At 51.1% G+C, this 24,045-nt stretch overlaps 1 protein-coding gene across 3 annotated transcripts in view; it reads right to left on the bottom strand.

The window, feature by feature from the left end:
• Nucleotides 1-24,045, bottom strand: part of LOC135913666 (serine/threonine-protein kinase par-1-like) — a 110,812-nt gene that overhangs the window by 9,843 nt on the left and 76,924 nt on the right. Inside the window, exons 4-7 of one of the 3 annotated variants that reach the window (XM_065446228.2) lie at nt 23,635-23,820; nt 22,562-22,694; nt 17,395-20,409; nt 15,592-17,265 (exon numbers count right to left, since the gene is read on the bottom strand). In XM_065446228.2, the coding sequence (XP_065302300.1) occupies nt 16,805-17,265; nt 17,395-20,409; nt 22,562-22,694; nt 23,635-23,820 (3,795 nt within the window). In that variant the 3' untranslated portion in view covers nt 15,592-16,804. Of the gene's footprint in view, nt 1-15,591; nt 20,410-22,561; nt 22,695-23,634; nt 23,821-24,045 lie in introns of those variants that run through there. The other 2 variants (XM_070541126.1, XM_065446227.2) reach the window with 2 other exon arrangements.

A 24,045-nucleotide genomic window follows, 5' to 3' on the forward strand; every position in this document is an offset into this window, starting at 1 on the left:
TTTACCATGCACGAGCTCGACGCTGCGATATCTTCTTCCCGCCGGTCAACTTGTCCAGGACCAGACGGAATTACATACTCCGCGATTTGTCATCTTGGAGTAGAAGCTCGAGAAATTCTCCTGGCGCTCTACAACTCTACGTGGGACACAGCAACTGTGCCTAATCACTGGAAGTGCAGTCGTCTTGTGGCTTTACTAAAACCTGGGAAATGCCCACATGATCTCTCACATTATCGGCCAATAGCCTTGGCAAGCTGTGTCGGTAAAGTGATGGAGCGGATGGTACTGAGCAGACTGGAATGGCTACTCGAGAAAAGTGGTGGACTTCCTGATTTCATCAATGGATTCAGAAGAGGCCGATCATCAATTGACGGTGTGATCGACCTAGTATCTTCTGTTCAACAGGAAAAGAGACGCCGTCGTCTGGTATGCGCAATATTTCTGGACATCAAAAGTGCCTACGACAACGTCTTCCACCATTCGATTCTTCAGGCGCTTGAGGATATTGGTGTTGGTGGCCGGATGTATGCATGGCTGCAGAGTTACCTCAGTGGCCGCACCATTTTCATGTCCACTTCGGATGGCGAGACTGATAGACATGACGTTCGCAGGGGTGTTCCGCAGGGTGGTGTCCTTAGCCCAATATTGTTCAATATCATACTGGTGGGCCTTGCAGACGAGCTACCTGAAACAGTGCGTATCAGTACGTACGCGGATGATATCTGTATTTGGTCATCTGGGGTCACACGTCCACAACTGCGTGCAAGACTCCAACGTGCGGCTACCATAACGGCGAAGTACTTGCGCCGTAGAGGCCTGCAACTCTCAGCAACTAAGTGTGCAGTCCTGGCATTCACGCGCAAATCAATGTCACATTATCCAATAGTTGTCGACGGAACAGCGCTGCCTTTAGTCACCCACCAGAGATATCTTGGCGTGATAATAGACCGCAGCCTTTCTTGGACCAAACATGTTACTGCGCTTAGGGCTAAACTGACCAACTTCATACACGTTCTTCGTGTAATATCAGGACTGAGATGGGGCCCCTCTGAGCGAAGTTTGCTCCAAGTGTACCAGGCACTTTTTGTGGGCTACATACGCTACAGCATGCCTGTGTTATCTAACATGGGGTCCTCTTGTATACGCACGCTGGAGAGCCTTCAGGCACAAGCACTACGAATATGTCTTGGATTGCCACGCTGCACGTCAACTAAGGGCACAATAGCGGAAGCACGGGCTTGTCCTATCGACATATACAGGTCTTGTGAACCTGTGCGAACCTATCTTCGCCTGCTAACCAGACACTCACACCATCCACTGTCAACACTTCCAAGCACCAACCTTGACTGTGCTTTTTCTAAAGCTATTGCATGTCACGCAAGCATTGTACCTGCAAGATTCCAGGCCACCGACATCCCCGTGACACCTCCATGGACATTGCCAAGACCACTAGTGAGGCTTCAGATACCCGGAATTAGGAAGAAATCTCACGTTTCCTCCATTGGCTTGAAGCAGCTCACCCTGTCCCATATATTTACATCATATAGTAGGACTGTACAAGTATATACCGATGGTTCGGTCACGCCATCTGCCACAACGGCCGCATTTGTCATCCCACAACTTGGAATTACTCAACGATTTCGATTAGACCACAAATCGACATCTACGGCTGCAGAACTTGCGGGAATACGAGAGGCTGTCCGTTTTATGAGAACGCAGACACCCCATAAATGGACGATATTGTGCGATGCCAAATCAGGGCTACAGGCACTAAAATACTTTTTAAAGAAAGGACCATACTATCTGCTCGTGCTGGAAATCGTCGAACTTTGTCACAGTGCCGAGTTAAGTGGCCACGTGATTACCTTTCAATGGATGCCTAGCCATTGTGGTGTCTTTGGTAATGAACTCGCAGACAGTGAAGCAAGATCGGCCTCCTCTTCCTCTGATGAAGTACGGATTGCCTACTCGCGACCTGACACCAACTCCATGATCAAGGCACTCATTCAGGACCTTACAAAGGTTTACAGAGCCCACTCTGATAATATTCACAGACGTCTACATACGATTGACCCAGACGGTAAATTCTGTTTGCCCCCGAAGCTTACACGGAGCAAAACATCATTGCTACACAGGATTCGGCTCGGCGTTGCTTTCACCCGTCGCTACGCACACCTCATCGGCCAATCGAACAACCCCGATTGTGTACACTGCCAGATGCCCGAAACACTGCAACACGTACTGTGCGACTGCCCAGCATATATGCTGGAGCGAAGGACGTTAGACAGTTTTCTAGCCAGCGTTGGCAGACAACTACGGTCGGAGGAAGCTATCCTCGGCCCATGGCCCGACACTGCAATTTCAGTGCGTGCAACAAAAGTATTGTTGAAGTTCCTGCAGGACACCAAGCTCGACGAGCGGCTCTAGCGAGGCAACTGTCTCATGTATACATAAGCACTCACCACTTCTCTTATCATCATCATCCATCCCAATACTTTCATTCCCCTTCCCTCTTCCCCAGTGCAGAGTAGCAGACTAGAGCGCACTAGCTCAGGTCGACCTCTCTGTCTTTCCAATCAATAAATTCTATTCATTCATTCGAGTTCTTGAAGTGTAAGCGGCCTTGAAGGTGTATCCCAACGATGCGCGACTTCCTCGTCTCTACTAGCGTGCTGGAAACAATCCTGGGGAGTGTTGGCTGGAAGCTACACGGAGGGATGGCAAGGGGAAAGCCCCGCCCAGGAGTTGGACATTTTTGTACCCCCTCCCCCTTTTTTTTAAGACGCTACTTCTGGTTCAGGCGCGCGGCGCCCTCTCGACGGGAAATCTATAGGGCACCTCGATACCAGGCTTGGTATCGGCGACGCTGCTATAGAGGCAGCTTAGGGGTTCACAACACAGTGCAGCGCGACAGGACGAGGACAGGATTCTGACACAGCGCTTCTTCTTTGCCCTCGTCCTATCGCGCTGCACTGCGTTGTGAATCCCTACCAACTAAGCCAGCCAACGCACTTCAGGGAGACGGGCGCTCGGGCTGCCTCGCGCGGGAACTACGTCACCCACATAGGCCAATCAGAGCACGCGGTGGACAGAGAGTCTCTCCACCGCTCCGAGCTGGAACTACGTCACCCACATAGGCCAGTCAGAGCACGCGGTCGTCAGAGAATCTCTCCACCGCTTCGCGCTGGAACTACGTCACCCACATAGGCCAATCAGAACAAGCGGTGGTCAAAGAGTCTCTCCACCGCTTCGCGCTGGAACTGCGTCACCCACGTAGGCCAATCAGAGCACGCGGTCGTCAGAAAGTCTCTCCACCGCTTCGCGCTGGATCTGCGTCACCCACACAGGCCAATCAGAGCACGCGGTGGTCAGAGTTTCTGCACCCCTTCGCGCTGGAACTACGTCACCCACATAGGCTACACGCGGTGGTCAGAGAGTCTCTCCACCGCTTCGCGCTGGATCTGCGTCACCCACATAGGTCACGCGGTGGTCATCAGAGCACGCGGTGGTCAGAGCCACTCGCTCCTTCGCCGAAAGGGCGAGTTGCGACATCTCGTGGAGACCGCGGCACGTGGCGGTGGTGTGTTATCGCTTACATGCGAGTTTAGCCTGGCGATAGAGGCGGCCAATCGAGCGTCACTTTGTCACTGAGGTATTCACCATCTGTGGTGTTACAAGTCCAGTGTTATAAGAAGGCGTGAAGCTATATATATATATATATATATATATATATATATATATATATATATATATATATATATATATATATATATATATGTATACCGCGGGCTACGGAAGATGTTTCCGGAAACACAAGGTGTCGACGCGTATGTGGGACATCGTGCGCGCATGTGTTTCCGCGACGTCGACCTAGCAGTCTACTTGTACTGCCATGCCTCATTTACGGAGCTCGTTTATATCGCGGCAGTGTTACGAAATCTGGAAATATTAGTCATTGGCGGTCATCTTGCACCGAGCACCTCACCACAGTATCCGTTATCAGCGCAACAAAGCACGGCGAGCGCCGTGGCTCTAGGCGCATGCATCATTATCGTATGGAAGGCAGGCGCCGCGTAACCTGTTACGGTCGCGTGCTCGTGTCGACAGTGTCGAGATCTAAGACCGCACTTCTATAGGTGAGTGAGATTTCGTTATCCCAACATTTGAGCGCCAGTTCGCCCGATTTCTGCTTGGAAGTACAGTTTTTCTCATATTTCGTGTTCCGTAAAGTTTTGTGGTTGACTGCACTTTCAGAGACACCTGCGGGAGACTGGAAAACTGTCGGCCTATGCAATGAAAGGTGGTGAGGGGCTCAATCGTACGTGACTATTTTTCAACGTAGCCCCCTTTCAGCACCACACACTTTTTCCACGTTTGCTGCGGGCCCATTATCCTTTCCCCGTAGGATGTAAAAATAAATAAATAAAGACACTTAAGACTGCTCACGTGTGGGAATGCGGAAGCACTACAGTCCCTTTGGCGGAATGTTTTCAATTGATGTTTTAGACATGCATTAAAGTTATTTCTGCTGATTTGGCGTGTCTGTTTGCGTACACGTTGGCCACAGACCGGCTCATTTTATAGACTCATGACATGACATCGAGAGTCCATCGCAGTAGAGACATCACCGATGAAAACCGAAGAGCAAGTAAAACGCGGGAGGCTGCGCATTCATACACCCTCTACGTGGCGCCGTCTCCTCCCCATTGGCTGCGCCGGCCGTCACGTGCCCAATGACGCACGCACTACGTGTATCAGCCAGATGGCGGCGACGTGACGTGTGCAGTGACGCACGCACTAGGCACACCTTTGGTCAGCCAGAACCGTGACGTCCGGGAAGCGTGCACCTCTCGCACCCTGGAGCCGTGGGCTCGATTTCCAGCCGCACCAAAATTTACGAAGTTTTCTTTTCAAAGCCATCAATTTCTTTTGTTTCCAAGAACCTCCCTGAGAAATTTGACGTCAATCCGAGCATTTTTGACGTGCTTATACTGTGTGGATGGTCGGCCATCTTTGGTACCATCGCTCGGTCGCGCCGACGAATTTTCGTGTAACGTGGCATATAATGGTTTCGCATTAAAAGTCCTCCATCGCATGCAGCCACCATCTGACAGAAAATGGGTTCCAGCTGAGTGTTACTGGAGCTTACGGAAAATATGAAAGCCTGGGGGAGCCAAATATGCGCGCGTAGGGAGTGTGGAAGCAGTTCGAACCTACAGGACTCTGGCAGCTATTGCAATCATAAACTTGCGCACCGGTGCGCTATCTTGGTGTAAACAAACACGCTTAAGCATTCGAAGCCGTTTCGCCTTGATGGCCAACCACAAATGTTTCAGTTGGGCAGCAAAATATGCTCCGTTCGCTTTAATAACATCCTAACTTGCGCTGCTTGGTACAGGTCTGAAGATAACGAGTCGCTGGACAACGCGACGTGACTGAGACAGACGAAGTGCTGGTAACCGTTCACTGTTTCTGCCGTTCTCAGGCAAAATGAAGTAAATAACTATAAAAAGAAGAGACCATGACGTTACCAGCAAACGGGAGTGACGAATTTTAAGGCCACAGCCTTAGGTGGCTCGTTGCAATGACTCATACCCGAAAAAACCGGCGTCTAGTCCAGTGAAGCAAAAAAGATCATCACCAGGAATGGGTCGTACCTCCGCAAGCAAGCAAAGACCCAATGGATGAACATGAATAAAAAAACGATACAAAGAACGAAGGAAGGAAAGAACGAAGGAACCTTTAGGCATTAGGTGCCCGCATGTGTCATTGAGGAGGTCGTCCTACAACGCCATACGTTTACTTCACGCCGCAGCTCGTTCTGTCTGACTCATCCAATCGTACAACTTGATGCATTACCACGTGTGCAGCAGGTTTTCACCTTCACGTGTTACGTGAGTGTAACGTGCTGCCGAACTCTCTTTCGTTTCTGTTCTGGTTCGCTTTTAAAGTGAGAAAATACGGCGGCCCAGATAACGATGATTGCTCAAACTGCACAACGCTTGCCGCTGCTTGCGTTTCATTGCCGAAAGCACATACGCTTTCGCCCGCACGGGGCGATAATACTCGTCCTATCCTGCGTGATATTTTAGCTTCCGTTTTCTTCGATTTTTCGCGCGAAAGCGTCAAATGGCCCAGTGAGCGAGGAAACCGGCGTCTGTCGCCTGTAGCAGTGAAACGGCAGGCGAATTCCCATTGGCTACGACGCCAGGTCACGAGCGCTCCTCGACGACGGAGGAGATCGAACGAACGGGATCCCCTGCTGCCGCGACAGCGCGCGAGGTGCTGCGTGAGGGGAGAGGGCATCACCGCGACGCCACGTCACCCTCGCTCTCGGAAGCCCGCGTTATTCGCGCGTTCCTATAGTCCGCGCCAGCTCTCGCCTGCGTTCTGACTGCGCCACTTCGGCAAGTCCAAATCAAAACGCGCCAACGTCAGAACGCGCTCGCTTGCCCGCGAGTGATTCGTAACTCGAAGGACCGCTCAGCGGTGTTTAATTGCACATTAATGCTTTCGAATTCGCAACTCGTACGAAGTACTTCGATGCCCTCTTACTTTCTTACCTCGCTTTGAAGTAAGAGAGAACCAGAAGAGAAGCGAAAAGGGGGGAGTCGCGCGGTGCGGTATAAAACCGGATGTGCGAGCCTGAATGGCGATGACAGGACGGCTTGGCGCGCACTATATGGCTTCAATAATGTTCTCCGCTGATCACGTTTCATTTGACGGCAGACGGTACCCCTCGCTCTGCGTGTGCCCTACGCACTCGCCCTTCTCGGTGATACAGGGCTCGTGACGATCCAACCAGCATTCCCATGTAAGCGGAATGCTGTTGGCGTAAGATCGACATTTTGTCTGCGTATGAAGTTTCGACCAGACGCACAGAGCCGCACGCCGTTCACTTCCCGGTGAACAGGTCCCAACCCGCGGAGGCACGGCGCTGCCCATTCTTCGATATATCGAATGCACGTGCAGAAGGAGGTTCGATGTACGCGGTCATGATTAATAGAGTGTTTTAGCAGAACGTTTTTGACGGTCCGCTCCGCTCTCGCGTACCCGCTCACAGTTAGCGGAGCGGCGGACGAAGAATCAGTTTTAGCGGAGCGCCCGGCTGCGTCCGAAAGGCATGTGCTTGCCTGACGCGCCACCTTGCCGCAGAAGGTAAAACCGCTATGAACATAATATTCAAGTTGTAAGAATTGTCGCAATAAAATAATATATTTGGAATTGCTCAAGTGTCTGAAGGCATTTCACGCAATACATTGCATTTTCATTTCTTATAAATATATATAATCCTTACATTAACAAAGCCGTTACGCTGTGTTGTAGCCAAGACAAGGTTTTTTTGCTCTTTCAGTACACCTAAAACGTGGTCCGCATAAACAAACGTGCACACATGGCAGGGTTCTGAAACGGGTTCATGGCCACAACCTCCCGAATAGAAGATCTTCGTGTCTCCTAAAGTGTACTGTAGGTTTGCGCTTTACAAATCCCGATTCAAACGACCTCGTGGACGGGCCATCAGCACTGGGGGCAGCCATTTTGCTTCGCTAGACCCGCTTGACGCACTCGTCGCGCTCCGCTGAGAAAGCTTTCTAGCGGAGAGGGGGCTCCCGTCCGCTCGCCCGCTCACTGCTGAACGGGTCGCGCATGCGCACTTGCGCTTCCGCTAGCCCGCTGAGCGGAGCGGACCGTCAAAAACGCTCTGCTAAAACAGCCTAATGAGATTTACGGATTTTTTTTTTAAAGTTGCTTGTTGCAGCTAACACGATTCTAGTCCTGGAGCTGGATTATCTAGAGAGGCGGACAGTACCTGCACGAGAAATTGAAACACATATTCAGATAATTTTTAAAAAACGCACTAATTCTTGATTCATCACTTTACGGCACATATGGCAATTCACGAATTGTAGCCGGTGAGTTAGCAAGCCGTATGCAAGTGGAATTAATTTCTAGAACAGCATCACTTTGGAGATGTGCGCCATTAAACTCGCCGTAAATTCCACTTACCTCTTTAACAAGACGCTCTTTCATGCATTCAAGAAAGAAAGGTAACTGGAACGACCGCGTATTTCGTCTCGCACATTGAGAAATATCTCGAAACTGGTGCCATCCTGAAGATTCATTTAAGTGGACACAGCTCGAAAACACCACTGCTACAATTCGTAAATTGCAATATGTGCGGTAAAGTGATCAGTTAAAATTTTAATTGGCGAATTTTGCTTATCTAACTGCAGGTGTGTTTCAATTTCCCGTACTAACAATGTCCGCCTCTTCCAAAAATCCAGATCAAGCACAAGAATTATGCTATCTGCCTAAGGGAATTTTCGAAAATTCCGTGAAACTTAAACAACCATTCCACTCTGTGAAGATGGAATGGCAGCGAAAGCACTTTGCTTTTCGTTTGAGAGCTTTTGACTGTCGTCAGCTTTCGCTGCCATTCCACCTTCACAGAGTGGAACGGTTGTCATTTTTATGCGAAGCATATTACTAGAGCTCAACCCAGCTCCTCAGGCGCGGCGGTGTCGCCTTCAATACCACGTGACGCCGTGACGTCACGACAGAGGAGAACCGGGGCTCCAACTCGCGCCGTCGCTCGCGGCGTCGCGGCGGTATATAAGCAGCTGTGCTTGCCTCTGCTAGACATTCACGAGGTGAGATGCCTCCTGGAGACAGAGCTGCTCGTTGGAATGAGAAGCGAAGGTTGCGGCGTGCTACAGAGACTCATTTTCTAGGTGGCTTTGCTACGGCGCAGCGACTACGCGGCCCGCATCGGACGCGGTGAGCGTCGAGCAACGCAGCGTTCGGCGCGACAGCGAAATGTGCGCCTGAGCAAGCGCCGCACGCCTGAGCCGACGCCGACGACACCGGCTTTTCTGCGACACGAGCTCCTTAACGCTGTCGCGTTAAAATAAAGGCTAGTATGCTTCGCATCCTGGGCTTAACCTTAGCTAAGCCACAGCCATTTTTTTATGCGAAGCATATTACGAGAGCTCAACCCAGCTCCTCAGGCGCGGCGGTGTCGCCTTGAATACCACGTGACACCGTGACGTCACGACAGAGGAGAAGTGGCTTTGGCTCAACTCTTGCAAGATGGGCTGGGTGGGAATCGAACCAGGGTCTCCGGAGTGTGAGACGGAGGCGCTACCACTGAGCCACGAGTCCGATGCTTCAAAGCGGTACAAAAGCACCTCTAGTGAATGCGGTGTTGCCTTAGAAACGAGCTGTCTCTAAGGCTCAGGCGTGCGTCGCTTGCTCAGGCGCACATTTCGTTGCCGCGCCGAACGCTGCGTTGCTCGACGCTCACCGCGTCCAATGCGGGGCGTCCAAGGCGAAGCAGAGTAACGCATGAGTTGTGTCTTCGTCTAGCCGAACGAAATATAGCCAAGCAACAGCAGTTCACCAAGCTAAACAGTGGTTCAACAACTAAAATAAAGGATAGTATGCTTCGCATCCTGGGCTTAACCTTACCTAAGCCACAGCCATTTTTTTACTCTGTTTCTCTTTTTTTTGTTCCATATTTTTTTCAGTTTTAATTTTATTCTTTAACCAATTTTTTAGTTTATAAATATACACTGACGCTTCGACAGGTAGGACCCACGCACGACAACCGTAGTTCAAGGGCGCGTCACAGGTCCCCCGAGCCCACGGGGGTGTGTGCCATTGAGCTTGGACCCTTTCTGCACTATCACCAGGATCGGCCCACATGATTTCTGTTGCCGGCGGCCGAAGAAAAAAATGGCTGCGGCTTAGCTAAGGTTAAGTCCAGGATGCGAAGCATACTAGCCTTTATTTTAGTTGTTGAACCCTGTGTAGCCTGGTGAACTGCTGTTGCGTGGCTATATTTGGTTCGGCTAGACGAAGAAACAACTCATGCATTACTCTGCTTCGCCTTCAAGAGTGGAACGCGACAGCGTTCCCGTCGACCCTCCAAGGGGTGTAAGACAATGGGCTACGGCGCAGCGACTACGCGCCCCGCATTGGACGCGGTGAGCGTCGAGCAACGCAGCGTTCGGCGCGGCAACGAAATGTGCGCCTGAGCAAACGACGCACGCCTGAGCCTTAGAAACAGCTCGTTTCTAAGGCAACACCGCATTCACTAGAGGCGCTTTTGTACCGCTTTGAAGCATCGTACTCGTGGCTCAGTGGTAGCGTCTCCGTCTCACACTCCGGAGACCCTGGTTCGATTCCCACCCAGCCCATCTTGCAAGAGTTGAGCCAAAGCCACCTAGAAAATCAGTCTCTGTAGCACGCCGCAACCTTCGCTTCTCATTCCAACGAACAGCTCTGTCTCCAGGAGGCATCTCACCTCGTGAGTGTCTAGCAGAGGCAAGCGCAGCTGCTTATATACCGCCGCGACGCCGCGAGCGACGGCGCGAGTTGGAGCCCCGTTTCTCCTCTGTCGTGACGTCACGTTGTCACGTGGTGTTGAAGGCGACACCGCCGCGCCTGAGGAGCTGGGTTGAGCTCTCGTAATATGCTTCGCATTAAAAAAAACTACGGAAGGTTAGTCGCATACAGCTTTCGCTGTCAAAAATGATCACCCTTTATATGGGAGCACAACGCTCCTGCTGTAACGACTACACTTAATGTTATAAAGAGCACCCGCAGTAGCGGTGTAGTGGCTTTGACGTTGCACTGCCAAAGGTGCGGGATCAAATCTCGCCGCGGCGGCGGAATTTCGATGGGGGCGAAATGCAAAAACGCCCGTGCATATGACGCACGCTAAAGGACCCCAGGTGATCAAAATTACCCTGTAGTCCCCACTACGGTGCACCCCATAGCAACATCGCGGTTTTGGCACTTAAAACTGCAGATTGTTTTTTTTGTTTTTGTTACAAAAGAAGGCCGGTCCGTGGTTCTGAATATCGAGAAGCAGATTATGCCAGACAACCTGAAGCTCTCTAGTCGTTACGGGATCGGCGATGGATTTTTGAGGCGACCGATCGAACGCCACTGGCATTGTTCAAGCAGCTGCGCGATCGAGGGGGCATTTTCACGACGTCGCGTTGCGGAAGTCTGCAATGCTGCACAAGATACTGCGAAAGTGTGGCATTACTGTACACCTCTTGCAGCTGCATGCTTAGGCTGTTATTATGACCACCGTAAAATTAACCTATATCCACACACTCAGCGCTGCCGCAATTTCCTGTAAGCATATTCCTAAGGCTGCAAAGCAATCTACAAGATATCAGTAGTTGACACCGACAGCGTCAGTATTCTAATGCAAGTCACATAGCTTATGACACGTTCAGAGCATCAAATTTCGATTCGACATTAGGTACTCCTGAGTGCGACTTGCTTTTGTCATTTTTCTTCCAAGTGCTGGTGAAGAGCAAGCAATTCCGCATTGCGCAAAAAAAGTAAACAAACGTGATTGAGAACACTGTCACGCTTCCTAGCTTTGTACTCGCAGTAGAGCAGCGAGCCTTGGTTGTCACACTTGCAACTTCGTATTTATGGCATCATGCACAGTGCTGCAAGCAGTGTACTAGTGAAGCAATCACACGCATGCATGCCTGTTCTGTTAGGCACTAGAAATCCAGTCAGCAAAACGACAGCACAGGTACTTGTCATCTCTTTGTTTATTGTCACTGGGAAACAACAACACAACCGACACCGCATTCTGTAAGTGGCTGCACACTTTCGCACGGACGGATCACTCCACATCTTCGCTTGTGTTCAGCCGCATTAAAGCAGCACATTTTCAACAACCATCGCAACGTTTCTCTTATGCGGGTAGTTGTTACCTCTAATAATAATAACAATAAAAAGCATCTGGGCAACTTAGCTTCGGTAATGTGCAGTGGCAACTTGTTGAAGCTGCCTTTCACATTCCAGCTTTCTGACTAGAACTATAGTGTATGGAAGCTAAGGCAAGGCAAACAAACAAAAATAATAATTGTTTGAACAAGAAAAGAACAGAGACACTTCCTCAACATGTTTCACGTAGCACCATGCCCATTCTTAGTGTTCAACTCTGGGCTTCTTAGCGACAATATCTTTACCAGCTTTCAATATTGCAACAAGGAAAAGAGTCTTCTCTAACACAAAATAAATTATAAGCGTAAGGGATACTGGAGTAAGAACAATCTGCACTATAAAGAGCTTCGTGCTGATGCTCCTATTCGGGGATCTCGAAATGCTTTCACAAAAGGGTACAGGAGCCAAAATACAAGATATTGTTTGGTCACCATAGGTAATACAGCAGTAATCTCAAGATGCATTACGACAGTGTGACATATTTTTCAACAGCAACAGAGGAATCTTTAGTTTGAGCGATGGCGCTGCCTTTTTTGTTGTTGTTGTTGATAACCATTTCAGTATTCCCATTTCAGATGCAAAAAGTTCACAGAAAGCATCTGTACACAAAGAAGAGTACTGTCAAGTCACATGTTTACAAAATGCCCTGTTTTAAAAGCTAACTTTACGAGCAAATACTTCAGACTCATTGCGAAGAACGTTTCTCACACAATTCACAGCACCTTCATTTGCACTTCGGACAGTTATGGAAGAGAGTTAACATGGAATTCTCATTTGTAAGCAGCAGAAAAAAAAACTATCTTCTTATAGCAATTCGGCATTGCACAGTCATCTAACAGCTTCAACACAAGGAAAGTTTAGAACATGCATTATAAACGACAATCTGATTGTCACACACTGATTCGACAATGTTTTACATTGATGATCAGGACAAACAAGTAACATTAACAGTTGTAAAGCTTTGATATGTCACATATAACGGGTTCTGAGCATTTTGGTTGCCTAGCTGGAATTGTTATATTTCAATGTAAGGTCCAAGTGCATGTTCTCGAACACCCTTCTTGCTTCAAGCTGAGTAAAGCGAAGATTTTTCTCATAGCATTTGTCCACTCAGAAACCTTTATTTTCTGGAGAAAATAGAAGGTAGTAGAAACGCCTCTGCAGGAGGCATATAAGCTTTTCTTTTAAATTTCATTTGTCAAGACATATTTCTAACAGTCATTAAGTGAAACAACATTGTCATGGTAAGCGCTAACAAAGAAAGCTCATTCACAATGCACAGGACAGTTTTCTTTAAATAACATCAGCTCATCAAAAAAGCGTCATTTTCCATGCAGGTGTTGTATATTAATAAAAAAATATCTGTTATAAAAACAAGAGATAACAGTGAACAGGTTAGGGAGTTGCACAATATTTCTTGTACCAGAACAGCGCAAGAACGGCTGCTGGTCACCACAGCTGCAAATACATCAACATTCAACATGGCAAAGAGAACCTTGAAGTAATGCCAATCTCATCTGGATGTAATCCTTCACGACAAGGTTGCTTGATTGGCTGATGATTTACGTATGCTAGCGTTTCCCAAACCATGGCATGCATCGTCCCCTAGGGGGCGCCCCAGATCTCCTGGGGCGGGGTCAGGAGAGGCCGTGAAACCTCCCCATTATTGTCAACTGTAAATTTTAGTTATATAACAGAGCTCGCATAGCGAACATGGCAGGTATAAGTGTACACTTGTTGTGTGCATCTGCAATTAGTGAGAGCATCTGGTGATGCTATGTTCAACTACTAAAGTCGGCAGGACATTTATTGCAATGATCAGCTGTTTCACTCATCCGCTGGCGTGAGGATGCCAGCCCCAGCTGAGTCGTCTCGAAGATATTCGCGCTTTCTTTTTTCAATGAGAAAAGAGTGATGTCTCCCGCTTTACATCGGCGCTGCAGTCGAATCTCGATTTAACGAAATCCGCTATATAACGAACCTTTTTTTGTTTCCCGACGTTAGTTTAGTCGAAACCGCATAATTTTTTTGTTCCCGAGATTAAGCGCATTTGGTTCCACAATTTCGATTTAACGGATACGCATACATGCGCGTGAGGCCTAGGTGATAAGTAAGAAAGAAAAAGTCGTCCGACAGAATTCGCTCGCCCGCGTTCACGTGTAAACGGCACCGGTGATGGCCAAAAAACACCGGCCTTCGGGCGCAGGACGGAATAATGACGGAAAGCGCCGATGTGGCCACCTGCCCTGCCTGTGCACGAAAACGGAGCTTGGCGAGCGCCATTTGTGCTGTCGGATGTGCTCTTAACCCGCGATGTGCGATTCTAGAGTGCTCAACAGCCAAACGCGTCAGCGGACGGTCGGAACAGGAGTACCTCAAGCAGGAGTGAACTTTGAGCGCCTCGGCTATGACGAAATCGGAACGGTCACGTTGTCTCGGTCTTGCCAAGAACTATGGTGCGTTATTCATTCAAAGGTAAATGAGGAAGCAGTTACCCGACCTTGGGCTTTGCATATAATCGAGGAAACGTGGATGTATCTGCTCGGGCTGAAAGTAAAAGATGGCTGGAAGATTCGTGGCGGAGAGGTATAGAATGAAAGAATAGAATGGAAGAATAGCGTTGGTCTTTAGGGCAATACGTTTAAAGTTACGTCATTAACACGAACCACGGGTCTTAAGGGCCGGAACGATAAACATAACGAGCTTGAATCCCCCTACGCTAATCCATTTCGAATGGCATGCTCATAAAATCGAGCCCTTCAGTAAATATTGGCCTCGCAAATCAATATGCCATTAAAATAAAGGAATACAAATCAATGATAGCACGGAGGAAGGAAGGAATCTAGAAAAAGGTATGACGTCCCGGTGCCAGCCTTTCCGAGCCAACTCTTCGTACCAAGCCGTCCCCATCACTTTTTCTCTCTCATATGCGTCCAGAAGTTGAGCCCAACACACAACGCTGCATGCGCTTGGCGAACTTGGTCTAGTGTATAGTTGGTTCCCGGTAGGTTTTAGTCGATGCGCTCTGGTTCGAGGTGTTCTTTGCCACTCGCTCTGTGGATATTTTCTTTCGGCACGCTCGTGCAACTTCGCTCATTCGATGCAACGTACGCATTTATCATATATTTGTTGGAACGTACGGCAGATGTAGAGACGACGCGTTAGTGGCAACTACCCACTCTGGGGATTGACCAAGAGCCGGGTAGTTCAACATAAAATAAGAAAAAAAAATATTTAAATGATTGCAAACAAAATTTCAGAAGTGGTAGAGCGGCAACCACACGTTGCTGCTGCACCCGTTGTCTTCTCGGTAGAGCGCGGCGCTGGAAGACACTAAAAAATACCGCGACATGATCACGTTCTGTGCCTGCTTCTTTATGGCTTCCAATTTTATCACGTAACGCTCCCTCCCGGCTTTTCATTTCCTCCATGAATGACGTAGAACAGCGTTGGCGGGTCGTGACACTGACACACGTACACGCTGTCGCCACCTGACGGCGGCTACGTAGGCGCCTTCTGCCCGAAGCTTTTTGTGTCGAATTTATTCGGGATTCGGTTCATAAATGTCCACTAACAAGACGATATCAACCACGTCTGTTCTAAGAACCTACGAGAATTCTTTACCGATGATGCGCGGAAAATTCCAAGTAAGGAAATTCGCCATTTAACGAAGTTTCTCGTTCCAAGAACGACGTCATTATATCGTAGCTGGACCTGTTCACTAGCTAGAGTTGCCTGCTGTATACTGTGGTAAACTCAAATGTATTTTCATATTACAAAGTACTATGAAGGCCAATCGTCTCGTTTATTATCTAGACAGCAAAAGTCTGAAGTCCGAACTCGCAATTTGAAAGCATGATTGAGTTATGACGCATCATGCATTTCCTATACTGCTCGCCCTTAAAAATGTTGAGGACTTTGCCAAAGGTGCATAAATATTTAACACTAGTCACCTTCATAAGAGCTCCTAGTGATAGATGTGTTAAATACTATCTGTACTTAACATAACACAACACTGCTTTTCCCCAAATATTTCCAATTGATGCTGAAGCCTAAATTTCTGAAGAGTCTTCTCGAAAATGGTCCAAAAGAAAATTATAAATTATGCGCTCTAATTTCGACATGCTTATGAAAACTCATGCGAAAGAAATCTGCACAAGAGGTGCAAAGCCCAAAATGGGTATAAATGAGCTTGAAGCTACAAATCAGATAAGCATTTAGGGACTCCGTGACTGACATGAGAGCTTGAGCATTACAAACATTGCGGGCAAAAAAGCAGATATGTATGCAATGTAAGTGGATGTTCGCTTCTGCGCAAATTAACAATAGTGCATAACCTAACAAAGCTTGCACACTGCAAGACAGCACTGCAACGATGTGCATTATCGCTCATTAAAAAAAAACATGATCGTTGTGTTGCTGAACGCCACATTATGACAACTTTGTTGATGGCAGAAATGAAGCATTTTGATATCAAAGTACAAAAGTTTTTCTGCTCACATATCCGAGCCAGTGCAGAATGCCATTCGTATGAAATATTTCTCATAAATGACCAGCATGCCACTGATTGAAAAAAAAAAGAACATGACTGTGTTAGGGCGTACCAACAGTGCACGCCACATCAGCATATTATGACACGGAGTCTGCGAGCACAGATTCACCCTGGTGCGATACTTAACTGCTAGGTGCAAGCTCTAAATGCGTCGCTCTTCGCACTCACACATTGCTTTGGTACAAAAACACAACTATTTTGTTCGCTTTCCCTAAGGTTAAGAGAGCCCTCTTGGACCTGGTGCATTGAGCTCCAGTCACAGCAGCTAGCGGCCATTACATGGTCCACCATTGGTTCCCAGCCACAGTATGCTGAAAACTGAGTGCATAGACCGAATGTCGGGCCAATAGGAGAGCAGGGAAGAAAAAAAAACAGAAAGACTAGCGCTTCTGTGAGCAGCTTGCATTGCCTTGTGCGCCACGCAACGCCATGCGACACTATGCGGGAGCAGCTCCCACCAATTAAATTAACACACACGCCATGCTCAAGTTCCTAGGACGGAGGCCCATCACTTTCGAGGCTATCAAAGTCCTTGGACTCCATCCTGTTGCAGCGGTGGTTGCTGCCGTTTCCGCTGGAGCCCGGAATGCCCGCGTCGTCGTCGAAGCTGAGGTCCCACAAGTGGCCGTGTCGGCTAGCTTGCTGGGGCGCAACCGACAACGGGGCGGCCCCCGCGGTTCTGGCGACAGACCGGCTTCTAGGCTCTCGGACGTGGTTGTCCCACAGGCTTCGAGACTTCCTCAGGAGCGCGGCGTCGTCCCGGTCCCTGAGCTCCTGGCTCCAGAGGCCCGAGTACTCGGTGTCCCACAGCGCGGAGCGGCGCCTGGCGGCCGCCCTGGGGTCATCGTGGAAGCGCGGGTAGAAGCTTTTCCGATGGATCCGCTCCTGGACGCTCTCTTCTCCCGGACTGCGCGATCCGGGGCTGGGCACGCTGGCGTCGCTCGTCCTCCGCTCTACCGAAATGGGGATGATTTTGGGCCGCTGTTGCGTGCTGGGCGGCGCGGGCTCCTTAGCAGAGTTAGTGTCCATGCAGCATGCAGGTGTCTCGGGCGGGGCAAGGCTCGATCCGGCCGCAGGCTTACCTCGCTCGGCCTGCGCTGGGCGGTCCGGGGGCTCGCCGCCGCCCCGCCTCGGGCTCACTTCGCGCGCCAGGGAGCCGCTGCGCTGCGACAGCAGGCTTCGGAGTCCGCGCGTCTGCAGCGCTTCCAGCAGCGACGAGTCGGCGCCCGGAGAGTCGCCCTCGTCTCGGCGCTCGTCCTGCGGCCAGAGCCCGCACTCGGTGCGCGCCGTGGTCGGCGGCGTGGTGATGACGATGTGCGCGTTCGGGTTGCTGCTCCGGTTGTTGATGGACACCTGCATCCGGACCAGGGGCCTGCGGCCGCCGCCGCGCTCGTTGACACTCAGGGAGCGGCTGCAGGGCGCGCCCGGAGGCGCCGTCCTGTTGCTCTCCACGCTGATCTCGCTCTGGTAGACGGGTCGGCTCTGCTCGCCCAGGTTGAACTTGTCGCTCTGCGAGCGGTTGTACTTCTGTTGGCACCGCGGAGCGCCTTCGTCGCCACGCGACTGCTGCGGGTCGGCGTTGTCGTTGGACAGGTGCAGCCACTTCTCGACTCGGTGTCGCGTTCCTTCCGGGTCCTGGTGGACGCCCCAGAAGTCGGGGTTGCCAGCGCCGCGGTCCAGCGACGTGCCGCGGTCGCCGTGGTGACGTCCGGGCAGGTCCTGAAGCCTGTTTCTGCGCAGCGTGCCAAAGAGCGACGCCCTGTCGACGGGGTCCCAGACTCCCGACGACCGCTTGGAGAAGGGATCTCCGCCCATGGCGCGGGTGTGCGGCGTTCCGGGCTCGCTACCGGTCGCTTTCGACGGCTTGTCGACCACAAACCGAAGCAGGGTCTCCCTCTGGGGTCGAGAGGACTGCGACGACGGCTCCTTGGCGGACCTCGAGAATGGCGAGGTGGATGCGGGCAGGAAGCTCTTCCAGTGGTTGCGGAAATCGCGGCTCATGTTGCGCATGAACTGGAACAGAGCTTGCGGGTGCGAGTTGTCGAAGTGCAGGTCGAAGTCGTCTTCGTCCGAGGAGTCCCTGTCGGTCGACGTCGTCACCTGACCGCCGCCGCGTCTGCCCCACTCGCGGGCCCGCTTCTCGGGCGTCCGCTCTCGTCGGAACGTCTCCATGCCGGTGAACGGGTCCGCGCCGCGGAACAGGGAGCCCTTGTTCAGCTTCTTGATCGAGCTCTTCATTCGCATGAGGTTACCGAACGGACTCGAGGTGCGCCAGTCGGGGAACATGTCGTTGAAGATGTCGGTCGACTCGGACGAGCTGCCGCTGGCCGATCGCGGCACCGTCAGTTCGTCCTTGGGCGGCGGGCCCGGAGTGCGCACCACCTCTTCGTCCACGCTGGTCGCGTTGCTCGGCCTGCGCGTGATCTTGGTCTTCTTCTCCACGGTCGTCCACGAGCCGTCCGACTTTGGCTGCGCGTAGACGCGGCCACTCTCCGTGATGCACGTGCCGTCCTTGCCGAACGTGAACTTCTTGTAGCTGCGCACGGGCGAGTCCGCGGCCAGCCTGGCGTGCTCGTCCGCGGAGGAACCTTCGGGAGACGGTCTTCTCGGCGGGCCGTCCGGTTCGGGAATTTCCTCTTCCGGCGTGCCCGGAGTCGCGTTGTCCCACAGGGCCGAAGACTGCTTCTGCTCTTGCTCGGCTTTCTTCCGGTTACTGAGTGTGATCTCCGCCGTGCTCTGGAGAACGTTGTCTACTTCCGGTTCCTTGCTGCCCTCTTCCGTGGACAGCTCGCGTTGCGGCTTGGACGCGCTCCTGCGCAGGATGCCCCTCGAGGCTGCCGCGTCCCGCTTCCTCACCACGGTCGGCGACTTGTCGGACTGAGCTTCGCTCGCCGCTGCGGGGAACGCGATGTCCTCCCTTTCCCTGGGGCTGGCGCTGAGCGGACTCTTACTCTTGGGCCGTTTAGGCACGGGAATGACTCTCTTGTGTCCCACTTTCTCCGGTGCGGCGGACTCTTCCGCCGCTGCGGCAGTCGGTTCCGTAGTAACGAGACTGGGCGGTTCTACGGCAGCCGACTTCGGCGTCTGCGGGAGTGGCGGTTTCTTGGTGTCCTTGAACTTTGGAGACGCCGAATTCGTCGCCGGCGACGCCTGCGAGCTCAGGCACTTTGGAATGACTATCTTGCCGGGGCAGCGCACCCCCGAGCCTCGTCGCGCCAGCACCGGCGCCACCGACGGCGGCTGCTCCTCGGCGGCGGTCTCGGCTGTCCCAGCAGGGGCGGCAACGGCGATCGCTTCCGCCGGCGTCGTCACGTCCTTGGGGGCCGCGTCGGCCTGCGCGGCTGGTTTGTCCGCTTCGTCCTTCCGGGGCGGCTGTTCCTCCTGTTTCGGGGCCACTTCGCTGTTGGCAATCGCCTCTCCCTGCTCCATCGGTCTCTCCGCGCTTTCGGGGGCTTCCGTGGCTTCCTGGACGCCCCCGTCATCCTGTCGAGTCGGCGCCGCTGCGTCGTCGTTCTCCTTCGCGCCGGATTCGTCTCGAACCTCGCTCTCGGCGGGCGGTTTCTGCGGCTGCTCGTCGTCGAACTCCTCGTCGTCGTGCACGAACGGTCCCCCCAGGAGCCCGACGCTGGACCTCCTCGAGGAGTCGGACGTGCGCACCTTCTTGTTCTTGTGGGAGACGCTCGACATCCTCATCAGGCTGCCGCCGTCGGTGGAACACTGGCGCTTGATGTTCTGGCTCTCGAGCTCGGCCGCCAGCGCGGCCGGTATGAAGTCGGCCGAGTCGTCGTTCTTGAGCGCCTCCTCTTGTTCGGCCGCCGCCACCACCGCCGGCTGGAAGTCGAAGCTGTCGCTCTTCTCTGCGCCGTCCGGCGGGTTCGCCGCCTTGTCGAATGCCGCTTCTTCGGGCGTCGGCGAGGCCGGCGCCAGCGCCAGCAGCAGGTCGAGCCGCACGGGCGTCAGGTTGGACATGTCTTCGGCGAGCTGCAGCAAGGAATGGTCGAAGCCCTGGTTGACCCAGCGGTCCTGGCATATGTCGATGACCGTCGCTCGCTTGGCGGGGTCCACGGTCAGGAGGCGACGGATCAGCCCCGACGCGTCTGCGCAGTAGGGGAAAGAGGGGGGAGAGACAATGTGAATTCTATTTATTTATTTATTTATTTATTTATTTATTTCGGAGTGCCAGCCCGTTTTATAGGCCCTAGGCAGGAGTGGGATATACACAAAGGGTTTAACAACCTAATAACATGTGAAACACAAAAAAGAAAAAAGTTAAAAAAAGAAGAAAAGGGTGGAAACAAGCAAAGCGTCATCTTGTTACAATGCAAAAAAAGAAGAAACAACAATAAACAACAATATCGAAAAATTCTGCAATACAGCACATATTTGCACAATGGCTTATGCACAAAAAAATAAGGGTTCCCTTAACATGATATGATCTGTATCGCATATTATATGGAATAGGACAGAGATCGTGGGGAACGTTTCGGTTCATAGATTAATGAGAGCGTGCAAAAAGGACGATATGGTTGAGCTTTGAAGAACCTTTTCAGGCAGGCCGTTCCAGTCATGGATGGTTCGGGCGAAAAACGACTGCTTAAATAAAGTGGTATGGTGCGAATACTCGTCTAACCTGAATGAATGTGATGAACGCGTCGGGCGCCGGCTACAAGGGTTAATATACAATTTTTTATCTAGCTTTACATGCTTCCGATGAATTAAATATAGCATTTTGAGCCTCTCTCGATACCATCTTACCTCTAGGGTTTCCAGGTTCGCCTCCTGTAAAAGAGCGCTAACTGATGTATGACGGCGGTAGGAATTAAAAATAAACCTGGCTGATTTCCGCTGTATCATTTCAATAATATTTATGTTTGCTTGGGTGTAAGGGTCCCAGACAGGAGTAGCGTACTCTAACAATGGTCTGATGAAAGTCTTGTATGCTAATAAATTTATATTACTTGTAGATTTAGTCAAGGTCCTCCTCAGGTATCCGAGCTTCTTCATGGCTTTTTTCTTAATGTGAGCTACATGGCTATTCCACCTAAGGTCCGACGTAACTACTAAACCAAGGTATTTGTATTCTGTAACAGAGGATGCGTTGTGGCCATTAATGCTGTATACAAAGGGTAACGGCTTCTTCTTGTGCGTAATTATCATCTAGACTGTTTTTCTTAGGTTAATGCTCATTTGCCACTCTAGGCACCATGTGGCTATTGCTGATAAAGATGAATTTAGGATCGTCTGATCTGCCTCGCTGTGCATTTCATGACAAAGTATGTGGAGTACTACTCGTTCCTGTGCAGTCCAGGGTGTACATGACTCCTTTAGTTAAACCGCTCACTCATTCGCGCTCAGATTTCACCGAGACGTAGCATCTTGCAGTGAGTTTGGTTTAATACCGTTACTTACCCCATTTCGTTCAGTTAACTTCACAGTATATAAAAGAATGGGTGTCGTCTGTGGCGGCTCCACGTAAAACGTATCGACGCCACCGTTCGGCCGCAGCGGAAACGAACGCCGCCGCAGCTGGCACCCCACCCTGTGGTTAATTAAGGCCAAAACTATCAAACATACGCCCCCAGGCGTCGCTTTAAACCGAACTTGCTCCAAAGCTCCATGCGTAATTTGAGGGGTAACAAGCCAGCGGTTTAGCAGGTAGAATCGCGTATACCCGGCGTAGTTATTGATGTAACAGTCAGTATGAATAGTCTTGTCTGAAACGCTATTGTGTCTACGACGCATTAGGCTCACCAATATTAACGGGAGTAAATTGTGTGACAAAATGAGGCTATAGCCGCTGCCCGCGCACTGCTCGACGCACTGCCCGATGAAAGGGATCCACAACATTTTCATTTTTTTTTTTTGTAAAATGACGACCTACATGCCAAGCGAGACTGCTGCGATCTGCGCACCTGTCCCGCGTACACGGCAGCACTGATCGTTGAGCGCGTGCCGTGCTCTTCGACGCACTCGCAAATTGTTTTCGCCGCCTTCGTGGAGGTAGCCGCACCTGAACGTCCTCGACGAAAACACTTCCCGCTTCCCTTACCGCACCTCGCCCTTCCTCTTCTTTATTGCCTTTCGGAAGCCTGTTAAGGTAACGCGAAATTGATGGGCAATTGATGCGCAACGCCGAGGTGTGGTTACACGGCGGCGATCGCTTCCGCCTTCTGTGTACAGGCGGCGTCTCTGCAGACAATAGAAGCCTACTCGCCATTATCGCGTAAAGGTATAGCGATAAATGCTGACCAGACTTCCGCTTCGGTTCGTAGTAGTCCGCCTCGGAGATCTGACGCACGAGCCGCTTGAAGTTGCTGCCGTCGAAGGGCATGGCGCCGTACACCAGCGTGTAGAGGAGGACGCCCAGGCTCCAGCAGTCCACCTACATACAGGGCGAGGGGAAGGCACGGGAGCGAATGCCACGAGTGAGATCGCGTGCTGCCGACATACGCGGCGTCGGTCGGATAATACGTAACTCCGGCCGACTCGAGCATTTTGACTTCCAAGTCGTCCGCTACCTTTTCAACGCGTTCTGAAATAGGTCGACTAAAGCGGACATCTGTTCTATTACATGGATAGATGAAGAACACCACATAGAAATCGTGGGTCAAAAGAATAGAACTACGCACGGCAGCCTTAATCGCTTAATGAAGCGAAGCCGATACATTTATGCAAAGAGCTTGCTGTGAAAGTACTGGCCGATATCACCTTCATGTATACGAACGGTATATCTAGCCGGTCCTCCATCGAGCCATGCGTCAACGCAATTACACTGCGTTGGTTACTCCTAAGAATAATTAATTGTTAGGCTTGCAAAAAAATACAACGCACCTGAGTGCATTGTCTTTTTTTTTTGTTGCGCTAACTTTAATAATCAGCAAGGGTTACTGTTAACTCGGGCCTACCGCTCTTTTCGGCCACGTGTATAGAAATAGGCTTCGCAATGCAACACTGTTACGCGAGCTCTTTATTTTTACTTCTTGTGGTTATATCGAGGTGTCACGTGACACTGTGTTACTTCCTCAGAAAGTCTCGCGACCCCCGTCGCCCGTAGCAATGCGCACACGGCTGATGATGATGAAACCTAATTACTTTACCACTTCTTCCGTCTGTCTTCCACTGCACGAGCACTGCACGAGTACTGCACGAGCACTGCACGAACAGCCTCGAATTTATACTGCATTTCTTTTTTTACAGTGTGCACAATTCCTCCGGCACACCGTTCCTGTTATACGCTGCTAATCGCGTGCCACTAATATGCCCGAGTCACCGACAGCGGGATGCTGCGTAGTAGCGTGCATTAGATATGTATAATCACACACCTCGGGTCCGTAGTAGGGCGTTCCCTTGACGATCTCTGGCGACGCGTAGAGCGGGGATCCGCAGAAGGTGCTGAGAAAGTGCCGCTCGTCGTAGACGTTGGACAGGCCGAAGTCGGCGATCTTCGCGTTGCCTTTCTCGTCCAGCAGGATGTTCTCGAGCTTCAGGTCGCGGTGGCAGATCTTGTTCTGGACAACACAGACGCAGGGGAAGGGTTAGAAAGAAGAAAATAGTGCGTGTATAGTGTCTGCTGACTTCCCGATTAAGACGTTTAGGGCAGCTGGACGACGTCAGTATCGCCAAGGCTGCGCGATGAAGAAAATTATTATCACGGGTGACGTGAGTCACGTTATTGGAGACATTTAGCATAACGCTGCCGCGCCACCGTTAGCGCTTTGACCACCAAGGCGCCT

This window comes from Dermacentor albipictus, chromosome 6 (assembly GCF_038994185.2).
Source record: "Dermacentor albipictus isolate Rhodes 1998 colony chromosome 6, USDA_Dalb.pri_finalv2, whole genome shotgun sequence".
Lineage (NCBI taxonomy): Eukaryota > Metazoa > Arthropoda > Arachnida > Ixodida > Ixodidae > Dermacentor > Dermacentor albipictus.